At 43.4% G+C, this 24,321-nt stretch overlaps 1 protein-coding gene across 3 annotated transcripts in view; it reads left to right on the forward strand.

Annotated features, from left to right (window-relative positions):
- smpd3 (sphingomyelin phosphodiesterase 3) overlaps window positions 1-24,321 on the forward strand; it is a 65,765-nt gene that overhangs the window by 14,318 nt on the left and 27,126 nt on the right. Inside the window, exons 2-4 of one of the 3 annotated variants that reach the window (XM_080437680.1) lie at window positions 18,072-18,805; window positions 21,504-21,755; window positions 22,128-23,304. In XM_080437680.1, coding sequence (XP_080293806.1) covers window positions 18,504-18,805; window positions 21,504-21,755; window positions 22,128-23,304 — 1,731 coding nt within the window. In that variant the 5' untranslated portion in view covers window positions 18,072-18,503. The remainder of the gene's footprint in view (window positions 1-18,071; window positions 18,806-21,503; window positions 21,756-22,127; window positions 23,305-24,321) is intronic. The other 2 variants (XM_080437681.1, XM_080437682.1) reach the window with 2 other exon arrangements.

The raw sequence follows: 24,321 nt of genomic DNA on the forward strand, positions 1-24,321 counted from the left end.
TAAGAAGTTCAATCATCATGATATGCGTTTTGCTAAATTATGGTCCCATTTATTCTAAAATTGACGATAAAGTAGGCTATGCTCCAGGAGGGGCGGGATGATTTGATTGACAACCTACACAACCAATAGCATTCATTCCCCGCCCCTGCTCTTGATTGACAAGCTACCCAACCAATAGCATTCTTTGGGGATTGTTTGGTCTGGTCTGTCTGGTCTCAAGCAATAGCGTTTAAGTTCCGCCGTGCCCAATGGTGTATATTAAAGATGGCGGATTGTTCGTTCCTGAACAATCGGCTTCATTTACGGTCTGTAGAAACCAATGGGTGACCGTTCCCTTCGTCCATATTTTTTACGGTCTATGGCTTCAATGCAATCTGGGGGCTTGGTTCACACTGTCACATGTTACCTGTTGACATGCACATGTCCACATACACTTATATGTGGTATCTGCGTCTGTGTGAATGGGAGTAATGTGCATGCTAATCTACTGCTCGTGTATTGATGAGTAAATGCACAGAGAGTGATAATGTCCGGATGAACATCTACACACACACACTCACGCACACACGCACGCACGCACGCACGCACGCACGCACGCACGCACGCACGCACGCGCGCGCACGCACACACACACACACACACACACACACACACACACACACACACACACACACACACACACACACACACACACACACACACACACACACACACACACACACACACACACATATATGCACTGTATTATAAGGGGAAGACAAGAAAATTGGATGTGTTCCTTATCCACATGAACCCTACATGACATTTTCCCATTCTGGGCATGTCATGATAGGCGAACGTTGGCGAAAATAGCCAATCTACAAGCACCCAACGTGTTGCAGCGTAATGCATTGTGAGCTTGTAGATCGGCTATTTTTGCCAAAGAGATTTATTTGGTGTAGAGGGAAAAAAGGAGGGGGGCCAAGTACAGACCCTGGGGGACACCTGTCAACAAAGTATATAGGATTTAAGTGGTTAAAAGTGAACGTGTACATGATAAGAGTCTGATAATGCTTTGATAGGCAGTTCATTGGAAGGTCAACAGACGGTGGCTGCTGCAATTATGTTCACAGTGTTAGGAGAGATTATGTAATTTTTTTCATATCAAATGCTTTCAACTTTGATTTCTTTTTCAATGCATGTTTTTGTGTGTTTATTTTGTTTTACAATGTTGTATGTATCCATCTGCTGTTTCATTTTCATGGCGGAATATCTGTACGTTTCAACATATTTCCTGTCTGTACTGTATTGCTTAATATTTATACTCAAAAATAGCAGATCTGCAAGCTCACAACGCATCACAGAAATACATTTATTTCTAAGTGCCCTCTCACTGTATAAATCCTGGAGTACATATGGGGGGAGGGGTGTTGCATATGATAGTGAGTAGAATGATGCACGCTGATGCACATGAGCTCAGCCTTATTGATCTACCACAAGCTGGATGCTTTAGATTAAAGAGCATGTAAATTGCACACACAAATATAGATACAGGAATGGGAATATTCATAAGCACAACTACACACACACACACACACACACACACACACACACACACACACACACACACACACACACACACACACACACACACACACACACACACACACACACACACACACACACACACGTGCACCACTATGGCCTATATACGGTAGCTGTCCAAGGGGTTGATGGGTAGTTTTGAGTCATCAACATAATCCGTTGAATCTGAAGCTGGCAAGTAGGCTAAGACCTGTCTTTGCCAGGTCTGAACGCACATAATTATTCCACAGCTATTTTAAGTTGTCAAATGATTTATGGAACACATTTATCAGATACATTATCATGTTGTGTTTATTGTTTTAGTTCCTATCATCACCTAATGTGACACTAACACGTACAGTAGGCCCAAAACATAGTTAAAGGTAGGGTAAGTGATATTTTTTGGTTAAAACAAAAAGTATTTTGTTAAAAGGTTAAAATATATTCTGATAGTAATCATTGCTATAGAGTGTTTTTTCAGTAACAGATGTCTCCCCGTCTCCTCCAGCTCTTTAATAAACAGAAAATACATTTTTCGGTAGGTGTCAAAATCTTAGCCAATCAGGAGAAAGTACCCATTTTTAAGCTTAATTTGTATAGTGTTCCAGTTCCAATTTTGCATGCTCATTTCTTAGTGTCATCACTTCCCATTTCACTTGTTTAATCTGTATCCTGATTGAGTTCTCTGTCCTGGTTGGATAAAATTGGAAATGAAACTGAAACTGAAACGAAAATGTATTTTCTGTTTAATAAAGAGGTGGAGAGACAAGGAGACTCCTAATACTGAACAAACACTCTATAGCAATGAGTACTATCAGAATATTGAGCTATTTAACAATTATTTTAACCAACGCAAATCACTTACCCTACCTTTAACATAAGAAGTAAAAAGGCACTGCTACATATAGTAGGTAGGTAATTACATAGGCCAGTTAACATTTAAGCCCTATTTTATACTTTTAAAAAATTATACAAAAAAATGTAATTTTTCTATGAAAGTGGTTTTTAATGGTGTCGCATTGTGTTGCTGTTGTGATGAATAGGCTACAGGTATAGTATGGGTGTAAAATATTGAACCGAAACGAACAGCCCTGTACCGAACCGAACAGCCTGTACAGAACGAACCGAAATGTGGTTGGTTTTCACACCAACATATTAAGCTGGTGCACCATACCCATTGCCATTCACAACAACACCACTCCACGTTCAATGGAGTGTTGGGGAAGAGGAGCGCTTGTTTGTCTTACCTCCACGTCCTTAAATAGTGAACAGTGAAATATCGAACCGAACCGTGAATTTTTTAACCGTTGTACCCCTAGTATTTAGGGCCATCATACGCAACATTTCAAACCGATGGAAATAGTTAGTTGTTGCTGCCTTAAAGACATTGGCAACCTCCCAGAATAACATAGTTGTTTATGGAGAGACATATTAATTCAGACTTGACATAGTAATAATTATGTCAAAGAATGGAAATCATGAATATTTATAACGTGAGTAATATATTCCACTGTGTAATGTGTAATAATTTAGATAACACAAAGAGGGTTATTACAGATGTTGGCTATCTGATATTTATCTGCAGAATGGTGCACACTTAAAGCCGACTAGTGAAGCGTAAACATCAAAAGAATTAGACTCAGGTTCTCCTCTGCTGTGTTTTTTATTTCATCTATGTTTCTGCAAGAGCTGCCTTCTTAAGGGTCATGATCTAATACTAATTTGCAATCTACAATACAGCACATAGCTTCAATATTTACCCTAGACCAGGGATCAATTAAAAATTCATAACTTATTACCCACAACTTTACTCATAGGTTATGCTTCAGTAGGCTAAATATAGGCTGTTAATCCCAACGCATGCTATATTAATGTTATGTATCATCGCTGCCAGGCAGTATGTCCAAAATACTTTTCAGGAAATGTAATAAAGAACCTGTGCTCCAATTGATTCAATGTAGTTATTATTTAGTCAGAAGTTAATACTTTTCATTGGTAAAACCCACAGACTTAACCACTTTCAACCTGGCTTATTTTGGGCATGTCAGATTATAGGTGAAAATAGCAGATCTACAAGCTCACAACAAAAAATATGAAATATGGAGATATACGTTTTCTGCCAGACAGCAATGATGTGCAAAGTCTGTAAACACACAGAGCATTATGTCCATGTCATGACATATAAGATGTAGCCTGCCATTACACAGGCTCACTCATAATGTGACTTTTGTACAGCAAAGATCATTCCTAATGCTGTAAGCACAGATCAGGTTATACAAATTTGCTACTGCAGTCCACACATACTGTAAGATCACCCAGGTATACAGGGTTCGATTTTCTCGGGGATCTGGGAAATCCATGTCTCTGCTCTTGTATGGCTTGCAGATCGGCTATTTTAGCTATTTGTCGTACCACGAGGTACAAATAAGTGGTTAAGAAAATGTCCCCCATCAGATTTTATACAAATCAAAACCTGCAGCAGCCCAGCTACAACTAAACCCATTTCTGCATCATCACCCTATTATGCTTATTTTATAGCATATACATCCTATGATGGTGTATTTTGTATTTTACATTTACAAAACAATATTGCTTCAATACGGCCCCACAATGACTCAGTCAGTGGTCATACTGTGAGATGATGAGAGCCGTGGCTGCGGTGCACAGTTTGTAACACCAAAACAATCATAAAACACAACCAGGTTAAGCCCCCAGTAGACAGCCTACCATTCTCCCTGTTACATAATGTTCCAAAGGAGATGTTATAGCGATTATTTACAGGCTTTTCCGCTTTATTGGGTCACGGTGAGAGTCAACTTTACTGTATCCGAAGGTGAACTTACAGTGCAGACAGTAAATCCAAATTCCCACAATACAAAATACAATGCAACATAGGACAATATACTGTAAAACAAATACTAACAAAAACATATTAAAAGCACAATAATATATATATTTATTTTTTAAACAGAGCCAATAAACAAATATAAGGCAGAATAATATCGCTTAGACACTGAGGGAAGCTACTAAAAGATAAGAATTACATTAAGCTACCTTTATTTATTATCTAGGGTAACAGCTGCAGGGATGGAGTACTTTTTAAATCTTCCAGTCCCACACATTGGTGTTTTAAAACTGTTGACCAGAGGGAAGAATGTGAAATTCACTAGTATGAGGATGGGGATGATCCTGAAGAATAGCGTTTGCCTTATGCAGAAGCTGGGCACATTTCAGATGGGCTAAGCTGTGACTCCATATGATATTTATATATCATGCGCTTTGAAGAGGGATGAGAAGAACGGAAAAAGAGACCATGAGAAAACATTCATGGATTGGGAGAAAAAGAGAAAAGGAGAAAAAGAAGTTGACATGCAGGAGAAGGTTTTGGGATACATTTAGTGTGTAGTTTTTTTCCCCATGTTCAGCCACTAGGCTCCTCATTCTAGCCTGTCCTCTGTTTTCACATTTTCCATTATTATGGCCAAAATTGTTGGATTTTCTCTTGGCTCTTAGAAATGGCATTTTCTTTTTTTTCCACCATGGAGGTTGTGGGTTCGAATCCACCTTTGTCAGGCATCTATGCGAACACAATTGGCCCGTGTTCGCAGGGGGGGGAGCCGGACGGGAGGGTGATATTTGTCACTGCATGTAGTCCTACGGGCTGGGGCGGCACCTGTCAGCAGGGGGTATTGGGCGGGAGGCGTGATATTGTTCTACAGCGAAATTCTACCAAGTCTGCCGCCTTGCGATTGACTGAATGCAAAAACGAGAAAACAAGGACTCCGCCCCCAGAGGGGACAATGGGGGCGTTGTCACATTCTAATACAGCCTAAAACCCTAACTCTTTAACTAGTCTAGTGGTGTGCCTCGCTGAGCATTGGACTGCCGATCCTAACCCCCTATGATCGGATCCCGCTGCTGGCACTCTTTTTCAGACAGATGGGTTAACCTCTCTCTAACCTCTCAGGCAACCTCTTCCACTCTCGCATAGCCACAGGCAACAATGAATGAATGAACCAATAAATCAATCCATCCATCCATCCATCCATCCATCCATCCATCCATCCATCCATCCATCCATCCGGCCATGCTCTATACTGCTGATCCATCCACATAGTTTGTAAACTCCCACAGAATTACTGCTCGGTCAGTTTAGCGTGGGGAAACTTCTAGCACCGTATGCAGTGATAATAGCGGAACATTTCAGGATAGGGTGATGTCTTCGGATGGCTACCACTGTACTGAATGTATCAGCTGTCGTTTACGTCAGCCAGCTTGTCCAACACATTTCTCTGTGTGAGGGATGTTTGTACCTTGTTCAAGAGCAGGTGGTGGCAGGCTCTGATCCAGTTACTGCACTGATTACATTGTGTCTCATACTGATGGCATTATATGATTCCACTAACCACATTATACAACCACAATTACACTAGGGACAGACAGACAGACAGACAGACAGACAGACAGACAGACAGACAGACAGACAGACAGACAGACAGACAGACAGACAGACAGACAGACAGACAGACAGACAGACAGACAGACAGACAGACAGACAGAAAGAGAAAGTGAGAGAGAGAGAGAGAGACAGAGAGAGAGAGAGAGAGAGAGAGAGAGAGAGAGAGAGAGAGAGAGAGAGAGAGAGAGAGAGAGAGAGAGAGAGACAGAGAGGAACAGAGAGAGGCTTTGAGATATGAATAGATGAGACTTGTATTACAGGGTTTACAGTATGAGTTCAGTAGGCTAAACTAAATGGATTTATTCAATGAAAACTGCTGTCTGTTGGAGACATGTGCAGCTACACAGATGGTCCGGAGTGCTGTTCTGACCTTCTGTCTGGTTCAGCATCACTCCTGGTCAAAGTCAGAGCTGGGCACAACCATCGATTCGCACACGCACACACACGCACACACACACACACACACACACACACAGACACACACACACACACACACACACACACACACACACACACGCAGACACGCACACACACGCACACACGCATACACGCACACACAGCATGCCAAGAGTCGTTTTGAGCTATAATAGCCTTTTTCTCTTTTTTTGTTGCTATTGTGGGTATTTAACTTAAGTCACTCATCTGGATGATTCCAGATTGCTTGTCGGAAAAAACAACATCATTTTCAGTCTAGCTTGAAATTGTTTCCTTTTCAGCCATCGATGCCATCGTGCGGTGGACTACAAATTAAGCTTAAATGATAGTGACAACATACATGATATACAGCAGCACCACATCAGAACATTGGTTCAACTGCCGCTAATTAGGCATATCATACTCTCTCTCTCTCTCTCTCTCTCTCTCTCTCTCTCTCTCTCTCTCTCTCTCTCTCTCTCTCTCTCTCTCTCTCTCTCTCTCTCTCTCTCGCTCTCTCTCTCTCTCTCTCTCTCTCTCTCTCTCTCTCTCTCTCTCTCTCTCTCTCTCTCTCTCTCATATATCATATCAGTGACTCTACTATACAGTGTCCTATGAATCAAAACAACCAGTTGAAGTTGTGATTTGTAAAAAGCATTCTTGCCTCATATAAGAGTGATTGTTGCTGCTGGCATATGGAATACACATTTTTCAGTGTTTGCATTCAATGTTCACTGCCTGGTAACTGTGATTATCTGATTTTCAAAAATCCAATTCATGTCAAGTCACCTTTCTTTATGTAGAACATTTTAAAAAACAGGAGTTAACCGGGTTAACTCCTGTTATTTTAAAATAACAGGAGTTAACTTAACCCAAAGTGCCTTCCAATCGAGGCAGACGACCAAACCAAGACCAAGACTGACCACTAAATCCCTATATCGTATGAAGAATAATGAAACTAGGCCAGCTATAAGCACAGAGTCACATCGTGGTGCGTTGTGAGGTTTTCACTCTTTTGGAAAAATTTGGATTTTTGTTTTACAATTGTACTGTATAATGACAAAAATAGTGACACCAGGCTGAAAGTTACTAAAATGTCAGCGTGTTGGGTTGTGTTACTGCATGTTTTTATGAGCGTTCAGCCACAGGTGTACGGGGAAACAGCTGAGTGTTTTACGCCTGTGACCTGAGAACGGCTGTTAGCTTGTTTGTTCTGATCACACCTAACGTACCTATCCCACAGCAGGTGTGTGGTGTGTGTGTGTGTGTGTGTGTGTGTGCGTGCGTGCGTGCGTGCGTGCGTGCGTGCGTGCGTGCGTGCGTGTGTGTGTGTGTGTGTGTGCGTGCGTGCGTGCGTGCGTGTGTGTATACTGTATTACTGTATGTTCACATCATTATACAGCGTTTTGCATGCTCAGCATGTGCTGTAGGCTGCGTGCCCTAATTGGCACTGCTCTACCCGCTCCCACTGCCCACAAGCTGTGAATTACTGCCCGCTATCGGTGAATTACGGATAAGGGAATTGGCGCTGTCCCTAAACAGTATTTTGCTGCCGCTGTACCCGCTATTCATTATGCCGACGACGCCGTTATTTGCGCTTGGAGGTGTGCCCGTGGGCGTGTTGTTGCATTATCCCCAAAATTGCTATTTTGTCCACACACGTTTTGGAAAGCGCATAGCGGAATCTAAAACCACCCGCAATGCCAAATTGGTTGGTAGAGCGCAGGCCTGCAATGGACATTTTCCTATAATCAGCTGAAGGGACAGTGTCAATTCCTTGTGTCAATTGTGTTTATATAAGATGATAGTCTATTCAAAGAAGACAATTTTTGCGTTGTGCAATGCAATGCTCTCCAAATTACACACTTCAGTTTTATTAATCGATTACGCAGGAAATAATGAACTGATTACAAAACTAGAAAAAGTGCTCCTCGGAGCACAGGTCTCCGCCAGGTCTGGTACGTTATTGTGGCCTCCTGGTGGCGCTATAATAGGCCAATGTGAAAAGGGTGCCATTTCTTCTTAGGCCTTTCACAGCAATCGGATACTGCATTCATGATTTGTTCCAAAAATGAGTTTTGCTAAATTAGACCTGCTGGTGGCGCTATAACAGGCCAATGTGAAAAGGGTGTCATTTCTTCCTCAGCCTAGCGGGAATGTGTGTGTGAAATTTCAGGGAAATCGCAAGCTGCGTTCATGATTTGAGGCATTTTGTTCAAAACGGACCAATCCTGCAAACTTTGGAAGCCAAACTTAGCCAATGAGGATGAAATCTGGAAGATTGGACAGATCCGGATTGATCACATGAGTATAGAGATACTGTGTACCGATTTGCATGACGGTTGGATAAAAGCTGTAGGAGTAATATAAAAAATGGGTTTTGCAAAATTGGCCTCCTGGTGGCGCTATAACAGGCCCATGTGAAAACTTTGGGACAGAGGTTCTGAATTGGCATCCAGGGCGTGTGTGTGCACAGTTTCGCAGCGATCGGGCCAACGGTGCCAGAGATTAGCTGGTCACACACGGACAGGACACACGGACAGACACACGGACGGACACACGGACGGACACACGGACGGACGGACAGGGGGTAAAACATACTCTCGCCATGCCTTTCGGCCTGGCGGAGACAAATATAAAATTCTCTCTAATCAGTAACATGTAGGTGACACGTATGTCTATCAAATGTGGTTTTATTGAAAGGCAATCAAGGGCTAGACCTTAGAAACCCAACGTCGGTAGTTTGATGTCCATGTTAAATCCCAACAGTGCGCCGTTGCGGTTGCCAGAATTTGCAAGAGGAATAAGCAACCAGGTCTAAAAAAACAACAAGCCCAATGTGGCTTATAATAATCAGACCAGGCAACACTACTGACAGTGAGAAAGGAGTGCGTAAGATTGGATTGGGGATAATGGCTAGCGCAGTCTTCTCTTAAGTGCAGGGTAGTGCAGGTGTTTTGCGGGTAAGGCAGGTGTCCCAAAATAGCAACGTTTGCGGGGGAACAACCCCTTGCATAGTCCTAAATCTCATTTTAATGGCTTTAGCCACTTTGGTGCATGCGTGGCAGATGCTGTCAGGCAGCCACACTAGTACAGTTCCGAGTTGCATGTGGCTAGGTCACCATGACAACAGAAATCCCTAGTGCATACTGAGAGCAGAGTGATGTCACAGTCCGTGCGTGCGTCCGTGCGTGCGCGCGTGCGTGCAGTGCACTGATGTCTTACACTCGCAGACATACACAATGACGCAAACAAACACTAGTGTTTGTGACTGATATCTAGACACAAGCATACTCACAATGTAAACACATTCTCTGGCGCTCCTGGGGCCCACCAAGGACATTTTTCACTGTTTAGTCCACCCGACAGTATTACATTACATTACATTACAGTCATTTAGCAGACGCTTTTATCCAAAGCGACTTACAATAAGTGTATTCAACATAGGTAGGGAACGAAAACTACTAATCACCAGAAGTCTTTAGTGCATTTTCTGCAAAAACAAGCAACCAAGAGTATACCTAGCGCTAAGGTAAAAGTACAATATATCAGCCACCTATTTCCTTAAACAAATGAGACAAAAATTGCTAAATCAAATGAGCATGAGCTAAAACAAATAAGTGTATCGACTAAACAAGATCCAATAAACAATACAGCAATAGAAAAACAAGCGTTCGTACAACTAGTTAACAACAAGTAGGTCAGGCAGAGAGGAAGGGTAGTGTTTCCTGAAGAGGTGGGTTTTCAGCCTGCGGCGAAATATGGGCAGTGACTCTGCTGTCCTAACATCAGTGGGAAGTTCATCCACCACTGTGGGGCCAGAACAGAAAAGAGTCGTGACCGATATTGATTGAAAGTAAGCAGGGGTGGAATGGGTGGTAGTAGATTCATGGGGAAAGTTTCAGTAACAATTCCCAAGTCATCCATCACTAACTTCATTATGGATTATTTTGTATTTCCTAATGAGTTGCCCCCAATTCATGGAATTGTGTCTGTCTCTTAGTGGATATCGCCGGTGTCAGGCCGAAACCTTGTATGTACAAAACCGCTACTTTTCAGGAAATGGGAAACATTACTTGTTCCAATGGATCTAGTCATTATTTAGTCAATTAATACCTTTCATTGGTTGAATATTTACAAAACCCACAAACGGACTATACAGTAGGTGAACATTTTTAAATCTTTCAAAACTTTACAACAATAGCACAAATAACATATCCACAAGCTCACTACACCGCATAAATTCGTTATTTTGGCTACTTTTGCATGACACTGTCATTATGCAAAACTATAAAATAGGGAATTAATTTATGAAAAAACATGAAAGATGAAACATGGAGACACAAAGTTTCTGCCCGACAGCGATGATTGCTTGTCTGATAAACAACGTGAAAGTTGCTGGATGTTGTTGTGGTTAGTTTACAGATAATCATTTAATATTACAGTTAAATATATATTACAGGTTAAAATGTAATGTAGACAAACATTTACCTGAATACTTGTTGACATAGGTTTGTGACCAAACTAAAAACTAAAAAACTAAAACAAAAATATTGCTAGACACAAAGCCAAAAAGTCAGTCAGCCTATTAGCAACCAGTTAAAAATAATTACAATTTATCATTTGTAAAAATATATATATATTTGTTTTAATTAACAGTGCCCACACACTTTGTTAGCGGAGCACCATTTGTCAAATTTCATTGATACACTGGGACCACTTCTGTGTTTTCATCTCTTTGTACTGTAAAATAGAGTATTCTCTTGTGTGTCATTTAAAGCAGGCAGCGAGCAGATCATCAACATTAAAAGGGCACTTTTGTTCAAAATCAATCAAAAACTGTATGTGCAATTATATATACACCCTCGGGCAGAGTGTAGGTTTAGGTGTGTACTGTTAAGTGGATTGAATATACAATGCAATTCTGAAGAAACCTACACTAGTACTAAGAGGGAGGGGTTGGTTGGAGGAAGAGAGGAGTGTAGCCACAACTGTTCTCTGTATAATGTAATTAATACTAAGACAAAATTACATGTTTGGGAAACAACAAACAAAAAAGAAAGAAACAAGAAATGATGACTGCCAGTCATATTATACCAGCTGCATGCTTTATTTTTTCTCTCTCTTACGCAGCTCGTATGCAGAGGTGTAAAGTATAAGTACATTTACTCAAGTACTTTACTTACATTTTGTCCTATATATTACTTTGTGTCACAGTGATATGAACCAATGGCAGGCGTGTATAGTAGCCATAGAGGCGAGAGGCGTGTCTAGTAGCCATAGCTTGGGAGGACGAGACCGCCCGTTCAGAGTATCCCATTGGCTTAAAGGACAGCCAATGATTGAAAACATGTCGCGAATATGTCGAGGATGTCTAGTAGGTCAGTCTCTTCTTTGACCATCGTGCTTTGCAAGCAGCTGGTAAAAAAAGAAAAGGATGAGGAAGCCTCAAAAATCCCTCACTGGGTGGATGTGCTTGAAGGTTTGCAAAACACAATTTTTAAAATCAAACTCATATTATCAAACCTGGGTAGATCTCGTGGAAGTCTGTTGGTCTTCCTCAACAGGAGATGTCATATTTTCTCAGACAGGTGAACACGTTTTGCCAGTGATTGAGTCCATTTGTGTTCTTTGCAGCTCTTGTGAAATGGTGATAACGGAGTAGTAGTGCCATTATTCTTAGCTGTAGAAGAAATAATGACACTATTTGAATGATCGGGCTGAGTGTAGGGTAGGGTTTACTGCCAGCCAATTGGACAACTCTCCCCCTCTCTCTCTCTCTCTCTCTCTCTCTCTCTCTCTCTCTCTCTCTCTCTCTCTCTCTCTCTCTCTCTCTCTCTCTCTCTCTCTCTCTCTCTCTCTCTCTCTCTCTCGTTTTTTAGCTTTATCAGTAACACCAGTAGTGTGTTCAGCAGAATGGTTGCACATATTGGCAAAAGCCAGCAGAGGGTCCGGATAATTTGTGACATCGGTTCAATAGCACTGACTACTGTGGCCATTTCCCCTCCCTGCATGAGGTCCCTGCTGATCGACTCAGCGGGAGAGAAAACACAACTCTGCAGACAAGATAGCTTCTGACAGGAGAGAGCATGTGTTTGTGTGCACGTGCCTGCATCTGTGCATACATGCGCGCGTGCATGCATGCATGGGTTTTCTGTGCCTGTATGTTGTGTGCACATGCGAGTTTATGTGTAATTGTGCATTTTATATTATGCACACATATATATTATGCATGCGTGCATATAGTCTGCACAGAAATGTCCACACGTGTGCAGGTCTTGCAGTGAAGTTTGTGGGTTATCACTGTGATGTGGATATGCATGACATTCTCTGGGTTCTTTTGGTGTCACAATGAATTTGTCTCTCATCATAATCTAGTGTGTATGGGTGTGAATAATGCACGGAACATTTCCACATAGCCAAGCTTTCTATACTCAGTTATATGTAATAAAAAAATAAAATATATATATATATATATATATATATAGACAGACAGACAGACAGACAGACAGACAGACAGACAGAGAGGGGGGAGGGGGAGAGAGAGAGGGAGGGAGGGGGAGAGAGAGAGGGGGGGAGGGTAGTGCTCTCATTCACTCATTTTTCTGTCTATTGTCTACTTGTTGATGTGAAATGTCTCTGTCTGGCTCTAACTCACTTTCTAATTTCCTAAATGGATGCCCAATGAATATCCTGTATAGCAACAATTGTTTAACCCATTACCATCACATCCAGACATATTAAGCATATTAAATATGAACACAAGTTATTATCCTGATTCCAGGCCTGAAGCAAACAATCTGCTCATACAGCAAGTTGACATGCCTGCCATCAGGATGTCAGATAGATCAGACAAGTACGTCAGGATGTCAACAAGTCAGTCAATCAGCCGGTCAGTCTGTCAGTCTAAAGACCTTTTCGGGCGGTCAAACCTGCAGTGTGCAGCCAAACATGCATTCATAAACTCATCAATTCAGCCAATCCAACTGGTGAATTCAGGTAGCCGTACACTATCTATATTGGAAGCGATATTTGCTATTGGGGGTATATTTTCTTGATCAGTGTTTTCCCCACCACCCTCCATTGTTTAATCTGTGACGGTTGTGGTATCTGAACCCACAGACTTCACTATATTGGTAAAGGTCCTATTGCACTTCTAGTTGCCAACAACGCCATATTGTAGTTAGTTTGATGTTCCAGAGGTGTGTATGAAGGGTTGTAGAATGAATTGAGTCTTCACTCCAGTCAGTGAGGTTAGATTCTTCCAATTTATTTCATAGTACCAAACAGTACAAAACAGCTTTCCATGGACCCTGAGGTCCCATCAGCAGCCTCACGGCCTCTGAGTGACACACACAGTTAGTTACACTTCAGTCTATCTTTATAGCAGTTGTCACATTGAGATCTAAAGAAGAGGTACATGTGTGTGTGTGTGTGTGTGTGTGTGTGTGTGTGTGTGTGTGTGTGTGTGTGTGTGTGTGTGTGTGTGTGTGTGTGTGTGTGTGTGTGTGTGTGTGTGTGTGTGTGTGTGTGTGTGTGTGTGTGTGTGTGTGTGTGTGTGTGTGAGCTTTGGAAGGTGAGACCCCACCCCCTGCCCAACACATTTGCAACTGTATAGGCCAGGAAGGGGGATGCCCAGACCTTCTGTCTCCCAGGTAAAACAAAAGGCAATGCTAATTGTACCCCACACCCAGCTCGGTCATCCCTGAATACACTCTTCTGTCTCAATCAACTCTCCTCCTGCAGCCTACTTGTGAAGTAAACATATGACTTAGATTTGTATCTATATGTTTATGAAATATACTGCACGGTATAACAGACCATCGGCCATCATGTCATCTTTTCTGAATCGTAGGCACACGTGGCAACACCAAACATCTTTGATATTAACATAAGCCTTTAGTCTCTTTCGCTGTATTCAGCACCTCACAGGAGCTTTCAAACAAAGTGAAACCAATGAGGAGCAAGTGAGACAGTAAGCTGCGTTTAAACTGAACTGCAGAGGAATCAACTACTGGTAACCATATTCACAGGAGCCTCTCCAGGGACACATTATGATGAATGAAATGTACACATTGTAATGTTTGTGGGGACAAATACAGACAGCATTGCATTGTTCTTCTCCATGGTAAAAGCTGAAGCTGCTACTTGTGAAAGTTACATTAGCAGAACAACAACCTTTTAGCTCAGCCAACACATATATCACACAGATATCACCACAAATATCACACACCTTTAAACCCATTAAAACCGGGAAAGCATCTGTGTCATTTTAGATTTTAGCGTTGGCTATTAAAAAAAACGTGTTTGAAAAATTTTGAATAATTTTGATTACAAAATCGTGGGATAAAAATGTAAGTAAAAAAAAAAAAAAAAAGAAGAAATGTGAGAACTACTGATGTAGAAGGCATTTGTAGATTCGGCCTCGGGTCTTAATGGGTTAAAAAAGAACAAACTTATCCACATAAGCCCTATTTTAAACTTTCGAAATGTATCTTTACAGATGTTCAAAAATATTATTAGGCTACATTTCAGAAATCTTTAGAAAATGTTCACCTATCATGACATGCCCAAAATAGGGACATAAGGTTGAAAGTGGTTAAAAATGTCAGTGTGTGAGTTATGTAAATGTCCTCACTGTCACGGTCCGCTCCTCGGGCCGTGGCGTGGACTTTGATGTTATTATTTAGACCGCCATTGCCCTTATATGGTCGTGGACACTTTAGGCCTGTTCTGTAGGCCTGTCACGGTCCGCTCCTCGGGCCGCGCACTCTGACTTTATTATTTAGACCTTCCTGCCCTTATAAGGTCTTGGACTTATTAGGCCTTTGTTCTGTTCTGTTTGTAGTCTTGTTATTCTGTTACTCTGTTGTTGTTGCCCTGCTTTTGTTCTGTACCTTATTTTGTAGTACTGTTTCCTGTCTTGTCTCACCAGTCCTCTGATTAGCTCTGTCTTGCACCTGTGTCCTAGCCTATCCCTGTGTTGATTGTCAGTTAGTTTCACCAGTTTCCCTTTCGACCCTTTTACCCGCCTGCTGTGTCAAACCTCATGTTTGACCGCCTGAATGGCTGTCTGTTGAGTTCACCTGTGTCTTATTATTTCCCTGTCTATTTAAGCCCTGTGTTTGCAACCTGTCCTTGCTTGTTCATTGTATTATGTTGCGTGTTGTTACATCGTGAGTTCAGTCCCTTGCTTGTATACCTACCTTTTGAGTTATTAAACCCCTTAAACCTACCCGTTATGCCTCCGTCTCTCCTGCTCTTGGGTCCTACATTCCGCCCGGACTCAAACCGTGACAGAATGAACAAGCCATTTGGACCCAGCGGAGAGAGGTTTTTTCAGTTTTTAGTTTCTTGCCAGTCTGTAAGCCGGCCGAGTAGACCAACTGGCAGACAATCCATAGTCTGCCTCTGCTTCTCTTCGATCCTGCACCTCTGTTGACCCCGCGTTCCCTGAGCCAGCCTTTGTTGAGACGGCTTCATTCGTTTGTTGGGTCTCCTTTGGCAATCGTCAGGGGGAACCGGGCGAGGGGGCGTCTTCGTCATCATGGCTTCCCACACCGCCAGCTGCCGAGCTTCCAGGAGCCACCGCTTCCCAGCTCGCCGCTGTCCTGCATCCGGGAGCCTCCGCTGCCCAGCATCCAGGAGCCTCCGCTGCCCAGCATCCAGGAGCCTCCGCTGCCCAGCACTCCGCTGCCCAGCTTACCGCTGCCCAGCTTTCCGTCGTGGTCCACCGTGGTCATCCGGTTCTTCGCCTGCTGTCCTGGCCTCGAACCGTTCTTCTCCCCGTCCCTGCCTGCTTGTGCCCTCTGCGCCGGTGTGCGCAGAGCCCTGGCAGTGTCCCCCCCCCCCCCCCCTTTACTTGTAGCGCTGCCTTTGTACTCACCCAGTAATTAACTGCTGCGAATAAGGGTCAGCTCTGGTCATCTAGTTTCATATCCATTTAAAAGTTGTGGCAGAAAACATGTATTTATTAAAATATCTCTCTTTTCGAGATTCACACATACAGCATTCTCTGTACACAACCAGGCGGAATTGACTGCAGCACTGAACATATGGAAAGTTGAAAACTTCCTTCAATGAATGCATACGTATGGGACACACTAATTGACAGGTGTGATTAATTACCCCGCACCAGCCTCAACACACAAAGGAATAACCGCTGTTTGGTTGGTTCACGCTTGGACCATATGGTCCATGGGGGCCGCTTTAGGGAGGTTTCCTACGGAGATGTCATTGCAAAGTGGTGTTGCTGTAAGCAGATACTATTGAGTCAATGTGCGTTTGCCACAGGGGTAAAGTTTGTTGGCCGTCGGGGGGTTGTCCTGCTGTGAATGAGCCCCTCTTTGCCTTCTTACCAATATTTGATAATGTCTTATCTAATACTGTACCTGCAAATAATCTGTGTGTGTGTGTGTGTGTGTGTGTGTGTGTGTGTGTGTGTGTGTGTGTGTGTGTGTGTGTGTGCGTGTGTGCGTGCGTGCGTGCGTGCGTGTGTCTCTCTGACTTTCCCCTGCATATCGAGAACCGTCTTACTGATCCACTTCAAACAACATTACTGGCTGGATTGCTATGGAACCTGCTGAGTGTATTCATGTTCCATTAAGGATGACCCCTAACCATTTGAGTAATCTCATGACCTTTCCACTAGCACCTCCCTTTGGCCAAAATGTCCAGGTGACTTTAAGGAGCAGCATAGCCTCTAGGGGGCTGCTAGCAGGGCTTTCTTAGGCATAATTTGAGGGTGGTAAAGTTTTTTAGCAGTGCAGTTGATGGTTTTGGAAGATTGACACACAGCAGGGGAATCATTGCAGCTTGTGCTAGGTTCAGTAGCAAGCAGAGCTCAGTGCTTCGAGGAGGTTGGCACCCTTTATTTAAATGCTAGGCCAATTACAATTAGCAGCCTGGAGTCTAAAGTATGGCAAAATGTGGAATAAACTTTGTAGGTCTTTGTAAGATTCACTCTTGGAAAAAGGTTTCCAATGACATGGGGCTATCCTGCCTGAATCAGGCCCAGATTTCAGATTTTTGTGTCAAGCTAATTGGCAGGAACTATTGTGTTGAATGCCAAGCTGTAGTCCACAAACAGCAATTGCACACAGCAGTTACTTCCCGGTTTGATCACTGGCTTAGAGTTGAAGTGTCCTTGAGCAAGACACTTAACCCCGAACTGCTCCCCATGAGCTGGTTGATGCCTTGCATTGCATGGTTTCCTCTGCCCACTGTGTGTGAATATAATGCACATTGTAAGTGTCTTGCATGGTTTCCTTCCTGTCCTCTGCCGTTTGTATGTGAATGGAACGCAGATTGTAAGTGCTTTGGAGAAAGGCACTATACACTGTAAATGCACAGTTCCCATTTTATTTACTGAATGTCTCTGATACTATGTATCTGAACACTTATCAGTACACTAATGCAGTACTCTGCCCATCAGGAAATCCTATCAGGACAACAGACTGTAGTAATCTCTGTCAGTGAGTGCACACAATTGTGGGAAGTACTTATCTGCAAGCATTTGGAGACATTAGGAAATTGACATGGTCCATTTCGGTGGCTACACTCTCGCTTCGCTGTCACACAAGTGATCTTTGCTTTGTCTTACCCCCTTCATTTCTTCCTGTTTCTCTCTTTCCAGATCCTGGGTACGATGTTTCATAGCCCTCCTGTGTTGATGCCAGCGCAGTTCTGATCTCTAATACATCTTCAAGAAGAAACACCCTCGCCATGGAAACCCCCTACCATAAGACTGTAGTACTCCACCCCTCCTATAGGCGACAAAGCTGCTAAGGGGCGGGAGAGAAGGAAGTGAAGAGAAGAGGATTGGCAGCAAATGGAAAAAACACCTAAATCATGTAGTATACCTTTCTCAGAGTCGGGGGGAGGGTCTAGATTTGAGTTTTAGTTTAGTTTATTTATTTTGTGTTTGTACCATCTTGAAGCGGGCCCACTGTTATTTATATTCATAGAAAGAGACAGATAGACAGTGTATGTTTATGAGCACGTATAGTTGGCGTGAGTGTGTGGTAAGGAGAAAGTGCTAGAGAGGCAAAGAAAGAAAGAAAGCGATATGGTCCTCCATACTTCCCCCTACTCCAGTGCCTGTCTGCACTTCCTGGATGGGTTGTCATGGATCCTTGTATTTCCCTGCTACTGGCTGCTGGACCGTATGCTGGGCTCCTGTGTGGCCACCTCGCTGGAGAAGCGTCGACGTTCGCAGGAGCCCTGCTCCTTCGTGGCACTGTATGTGCTGGTCTCTGCTCCTCTCTACCTGCTCCTCTTCCTGCTCGCCCTCCCCTTCGCCCTGCTGGGTTTTCTCCTCTGGGCTCCCATCCAAGCCATCCGGCAGCCCTACGTCTACACTTACCATAGGTGAGTTCTTATGTAGCATACTTTATCTATCTATCTATACAATATATATATATATATATATATATATATATTACAAACATTTCACCGCTTAATAGCCAATCTATTCCCCCCCTCCCCCTTTTCTTTTTTCTTTTATTTTACAGTAGGCTACTATTATTATTTTATTGATTTATTCTTCCAAGTTATGTCAGAGATCATACCCCAAAGAGTTGCACACAGCTGCCTCTTCCCTGTATTGGTTTCTTACAAAGGTTGTACAGTGGCAGCCACTTCTGGAGGAGATTTGGGTACAGCTTAACAGTGTGTTTTTTGTTTTCTGTCAAGATGAACATGTGAAAATTAATCAGAATCAAATGTATTGACACATCACAGGTTTACAGGTGTTTAACAGTGGGTGAAATTAGTTTTTGTGCAAGCTACATCGTTTTTTGTTGTTTCCAGAAAGAGAAAGAAAAAAAGAAGAGGGGGAGGGACTGTGGGAGCAATGGGGAAAAGAAAGAATCAAAAGCAAAGGTATCAATATTGCAGTTAGTGATACGCTATTGCAATTGAGAGATATAGGTGTAGTTGTCTCCGCCAGGCCGAAGGCATGGCCGAGATGTTTTGCACCGTGTCCGTCCGTCCGTCCGTCTGTGCGTCTGTGTGCCCGATTGCAGCGAAACTGTGCACACACACTCCCTGGATGCCAGAGCAGAACCTCTGGCCCGAATCTTTGGCTTGTTATAGCGCCACCAGGAGGCCGATTTTTGCAAAACATTTTTTTTAAATATTACTCCTACAGATTTCCTGATTGGCTAAGATAGGCTTCCAATGTTTGCAGGAGTGCTCCGTTTCGAACAAAATGCCTCAAATCATGAACACAGCTAGCGTGCGATTGCCGTGAAACTCAGCACACACATTGCCACTAGGCCAAAGAAAGAATGCCACCCTACACTTTTCAAATCAGCCTTATGGTGGCGCTATAACAGGCCGATTCGCGTTTTTACCTAAAACTGGACCGATCGGCGTGAAACTTTGCGCGCACACTCCCTCGAGGTCAAGGAAAAACCTCTGCCCTGCGTTTTTCACATCAGCCTTTTATAGCGCAGATTTTTGCAAAACACATTTCTTAATATTACTCCTACAGATTTAGTCCAAACATCACGCAAATGGGTACACATTATCTCTATAGTCATGTGATCAAGACAGATCTGTCCGATTTGTCATGTTCCATCCTGATTGGCGAATTTTTAACATTGTTGGCCCACAATAACCTATACCTGACCTGGCGGAGACCTGTGCTCAGAGGAGCACTTTTTCTAGTTTGCTTTTGCTTTGCAAGTTGGTTAGCAGCTAGTAGTAGCCAAGCTGTCTTTCTTCATCAGGATGGGCAGTCATAATAAAGGAAATAGTTCTATATATCGGTGATTCCCAACTTTTTCCGGATCAGGACCCACTTCTTGAAAGTGTCCACCAACCACCCACTTAACACGGCAGCATTTCCTTTTTTTAAAGTTCCTATTTATCGGTATCACAATGAAAATTCGTTTTTCACAGTTTAAAAGAACAAATAGTATATGACTTTTCTTTATGAATGTTATTCATAAAGCAATATCCTCACGGCCCACCAGTGGGCCGTGAGGATACAATTCTACAATTGCTACATATGAAGGGTGAATTTAGGTCTGATAATGATATATCATGCATGTTCAAATCATGTGTATTTTACATTACTACAGACCATTTTCCAAACTAGAGGTATAAACTGATGTCATTAGTATATATATGTAGAGAGAATAATCGCACATCCACTGTTGCTTATTTCAGGTGCGTTGGATAGTAGATAATCTGAATCAAACAAGAAGTCCCGCACACTGTATCTTGCTGTGGCAACTCACTTTTTTTAATGACAAACGTTTCGGTCCGTCTGGACCTTCCTCAATAGTGTCTTGAGACACTATTGAGACACTATTGAGGAATAGTGGAACACAATTTATTATATGAGGCGATCTAAGATTCCCCAATGAGGATATCAACACAAAAAGTAAAGCCACGAACCAGCGGAACAGCGCCCTCTACTGGCAGTGACGTCAGGACTTCGGTGCTCTATAGTGACATGCCTATATATATACATTACATTACATTACAGTCATTTAGCAGACGCTTTTATCCAAAGCGACTTACAATAAGTGTATTCAACATAGGTAGGGAACGAAAACTACTAATCACCAGAAGTCTTAAGTGCATTTTCTGCAAAAACAAGCAACCAAGAGTATACCTAGCGCTAAGGTAAAAGTGCAATATATCAGCTACCTATTTCCTTAAACAGATGAGACAAAATAGCTAAATCAAATGAGCATGAGCTAAAACAAATAAGTGTATCGACTAAACAAGATCCAATAAACAATCCAATAATCCAATAAACAATACAGCAATAGAAAACAATATAATATATATTAATGGCCGTATCGGGTTTGCTTATGGTTACGTCTGAGTCATAGTGACATGTCTACAGTATATATGGGCGTATGGGGTTTGTTATGGTTATGTCTGAGTCAGAGTGACGTGGACGATTCTTTTGGAAAAAAATGCCAATTTAACATTGAGGTTCCCTATAGGAATCCTGCCTAATCATACTAGTGAGTGAGGTGAAGCCGTCTTAGTGGCCTTTAGATATCAAAATGTGTTTCTTATTTTGTTGTGACCTCACTTCCCACAGACCAGAGAAGCACCAGGCAGAGCAGGGCGGGACGGGGCTTGGAGGGTCAGGGGTTGGGGAGTGGAGGCCCCAGGGCAGGAGCTTCTGCTTTTGCACTGCCAATGTGTGCCTGTTGCCCGACGCCTTGGCAAGGTTCAATAACCTGTCAGACACCCAGAGGAGGGCACGCGAGGTGGGGAAGAGAATCCGGAACGGTGCCAGCCGCCCACAAATTAAGATCTATATTGACTCACCTACCAACACCTCTATAAGGTAGGAGAACTCACTCTCAGTTATTTTTTAGCATTTATTAGATGTGCAGTTTCTTGTAGACACTTGTAGCAAATGTACTTATCTTTGCCTGATAGATCTTTGAAAGGTCATTCATTAATATGTCAGCAATAGAGTATGTTTTTCTTTGTTGTGTCTTTCTTTTCTTTCTTTCTTTCTTTCTTTCTTTCTTTCTTTCTTTCTTTCTTTCTTTCTTTCTTTCTTCATACCTTTAATTCTTTCCTCCTTGATTTTATTTTTTCCTCCTCCTTCCTCCTTCTTTTTTTACTTGTGTTTCCTTTCTTTCTTTCTTTCTTTCTTTCTTTCTTTCTTTCTTTCTTTCTTTCTCTATCTCCTTTCCATCCTATTCATCAGTGCGGCATCCTTCAGCAGTCTTGCCACAGGTTTCCGGCGTACCTCCTCCCTGGACCAGCGTCCCGACCACATGAACACAACCAACGGCCCCGCCGAGACCGAGACCGAGCCCCTCACCGAGTGCCCAATCCACCCCGGAGGCGCCCCCGACTGCCCTCTGCACAACTCCACCGGGGACCAGGGCTCCGGAGAATGCGCCCTTCACTCAGACGGAGCCGACGACACAGCGGACTGCCCCCTCCATTCCGAAGGGGATCACAAGATCTCAGACTGCCCTGTTCATATCACAGGAGAGCTCCCAGACTGCCCCATGCATCAATCAGGGGTCCAGAGCAGCCCGGGCCACCATGATCCATGCCTCATGCATCAATCAGGGGTCCAGAGCAGCCCAGGCCACCAAGATCCATGCCTCATGCATCAGTCAGAGGCACAGAGCAGCCCAGGTCACCACGACCCATGCCTCATGCATCAGTCAGAGGCACAGAGCAGCCCAGGTCCCCACGATCCATGCCTCATGCATCAGTCAGAGGCACAGAGCAGCCCGGCCCACCATGACCCATGCCCCATGCATCAATCAGGAGTCCAGAGCAGCCCAGGCCACCATGATCCATGCCCCATGCACGAGGAAGAATCCCAGGCAAATCCCTCCCATGACTGCCCCGTTCATGCTTCGGGAGTTCAGATCAGCATAAGTGCTCCGGAACCGGACCCCCAGGAGGACGAGGCAGAGACGGGGAACCACCGGGATATGGTGGCTTCGCGCGAATCCCTCACTCGGGGGGACGTAGGAGGAGGAATGTACTCCAACAACACTCTGTCTCACGTGCCACGCACGTCTGTCTTCAAGCGTCCGGGACGCAAGCGCCGCCACGGCGATGATGGGTTCGACCATGAAATCTCTGCCTTCTTTCCTGCCAACCTGGACTTCTTGGCGTTGCAGGAAGTATTCGACCACGCGTCAACGTCACGCCTACGGCGGCAGTTGCATCGCTACTTCCCCTACGTGCTGAGCGACGTGGGTCGGTACGGATGGAAAGGATGCTGCTCCAGGTTTAAGTTCCTCAACAGTGGCCTGCTATTGGCCAGTCGGTATCCAATCCTGGATGCGCGTTACGAGTGCTATCCCAACGGGAGAGCGGAGGATGCACTGGCTGCCAAGGGAGCCCTGTTTGCCAAGGTGAGATGTGGCACATTACACTTCTACCCCCTTATTACAGTACATACAGTATACACATTGCTCACATGTGGCTGCCCTTCACTTCTTGGCGTTGCAGGAAGTATTTGACCACGCGTGGTCGTGGTAGATTTCTGATCACATGAATCTGAATTATGTTAATTGCCAGGTATGTTTGCGCATACCTGACTGAACTGGAGCTGACTATTAGTGCAAATCTAATATTAGTTTCAGCCTGGGGCTAACCTTCCATCATCTGCCACACCATTCACCAAAGTAGTAATTGAATCTTCTCATTATTATGTCTATTTTTGTTATATGACATTCACTTATTCTGTGTTTGTGAAAGACAGAGACAGAGAGAGCTGAAATGAGTTAAAGACCCATCAGCAGTCCACCTTAATTAAATGATATTAACATCGAAAATATCCAGAATCGTATTCGTCGTCAGCCAGTCAAGATTTCGACACTCGCTCAGTATATTACATTTCAGTGAGGCACAGAAACAAGCCAGTATGTCAAACAGTATGTCAAACTAGCTGTGTCCCCCTGTTGGTACTGTAAAACAACTGTACTGTGCTGAAGATCATTGGACCATTGTAACTGGCAGCACTGGAAATCATGTTGTTCATGTTGAATGCCATGTCATTCAAACATGAATTGGCATTCATGTTTGAATGGTAATTTGTCCGGTACACCTTATGGCTAATTTATTCAGCACTTTCAATAGGAGTCACTCAACAAAATGCTGCATTTTCAACTGAAATTATAGCAGATGGATAGATGGCACTAAAACCATGTTTGATAAATGATAAGGAATTTGCAGTGATTTGGTGCATGTGACTGATGTTGGCTCAATGCTCCAGGTGAAGTGTTTGAGTGAGCATCAACCATTGTCCATGCATGGAAAGGAAACAAGAGCAGAGCAGACCAAGTACAGACTCAACTCAGGTCCTTTTTACTCAGTATAGGGGGTTGAAGTGGTTAATGATATGTGGCATTAACGAGGCTTCAGGTGAC

Source organism: Gymnoscopelus braueri (assembly GCF_963280865.1).
Source record: "Gymnoscopelus braueri genome assembly, chromosome: 9".
Lineage (NCBI taxonomy): Eukaryota > Metazoa > Chordata > Actinopteri > Myctophiformes > Myctophidae > Gymnoscopelus > Gymnoscopelus braueri.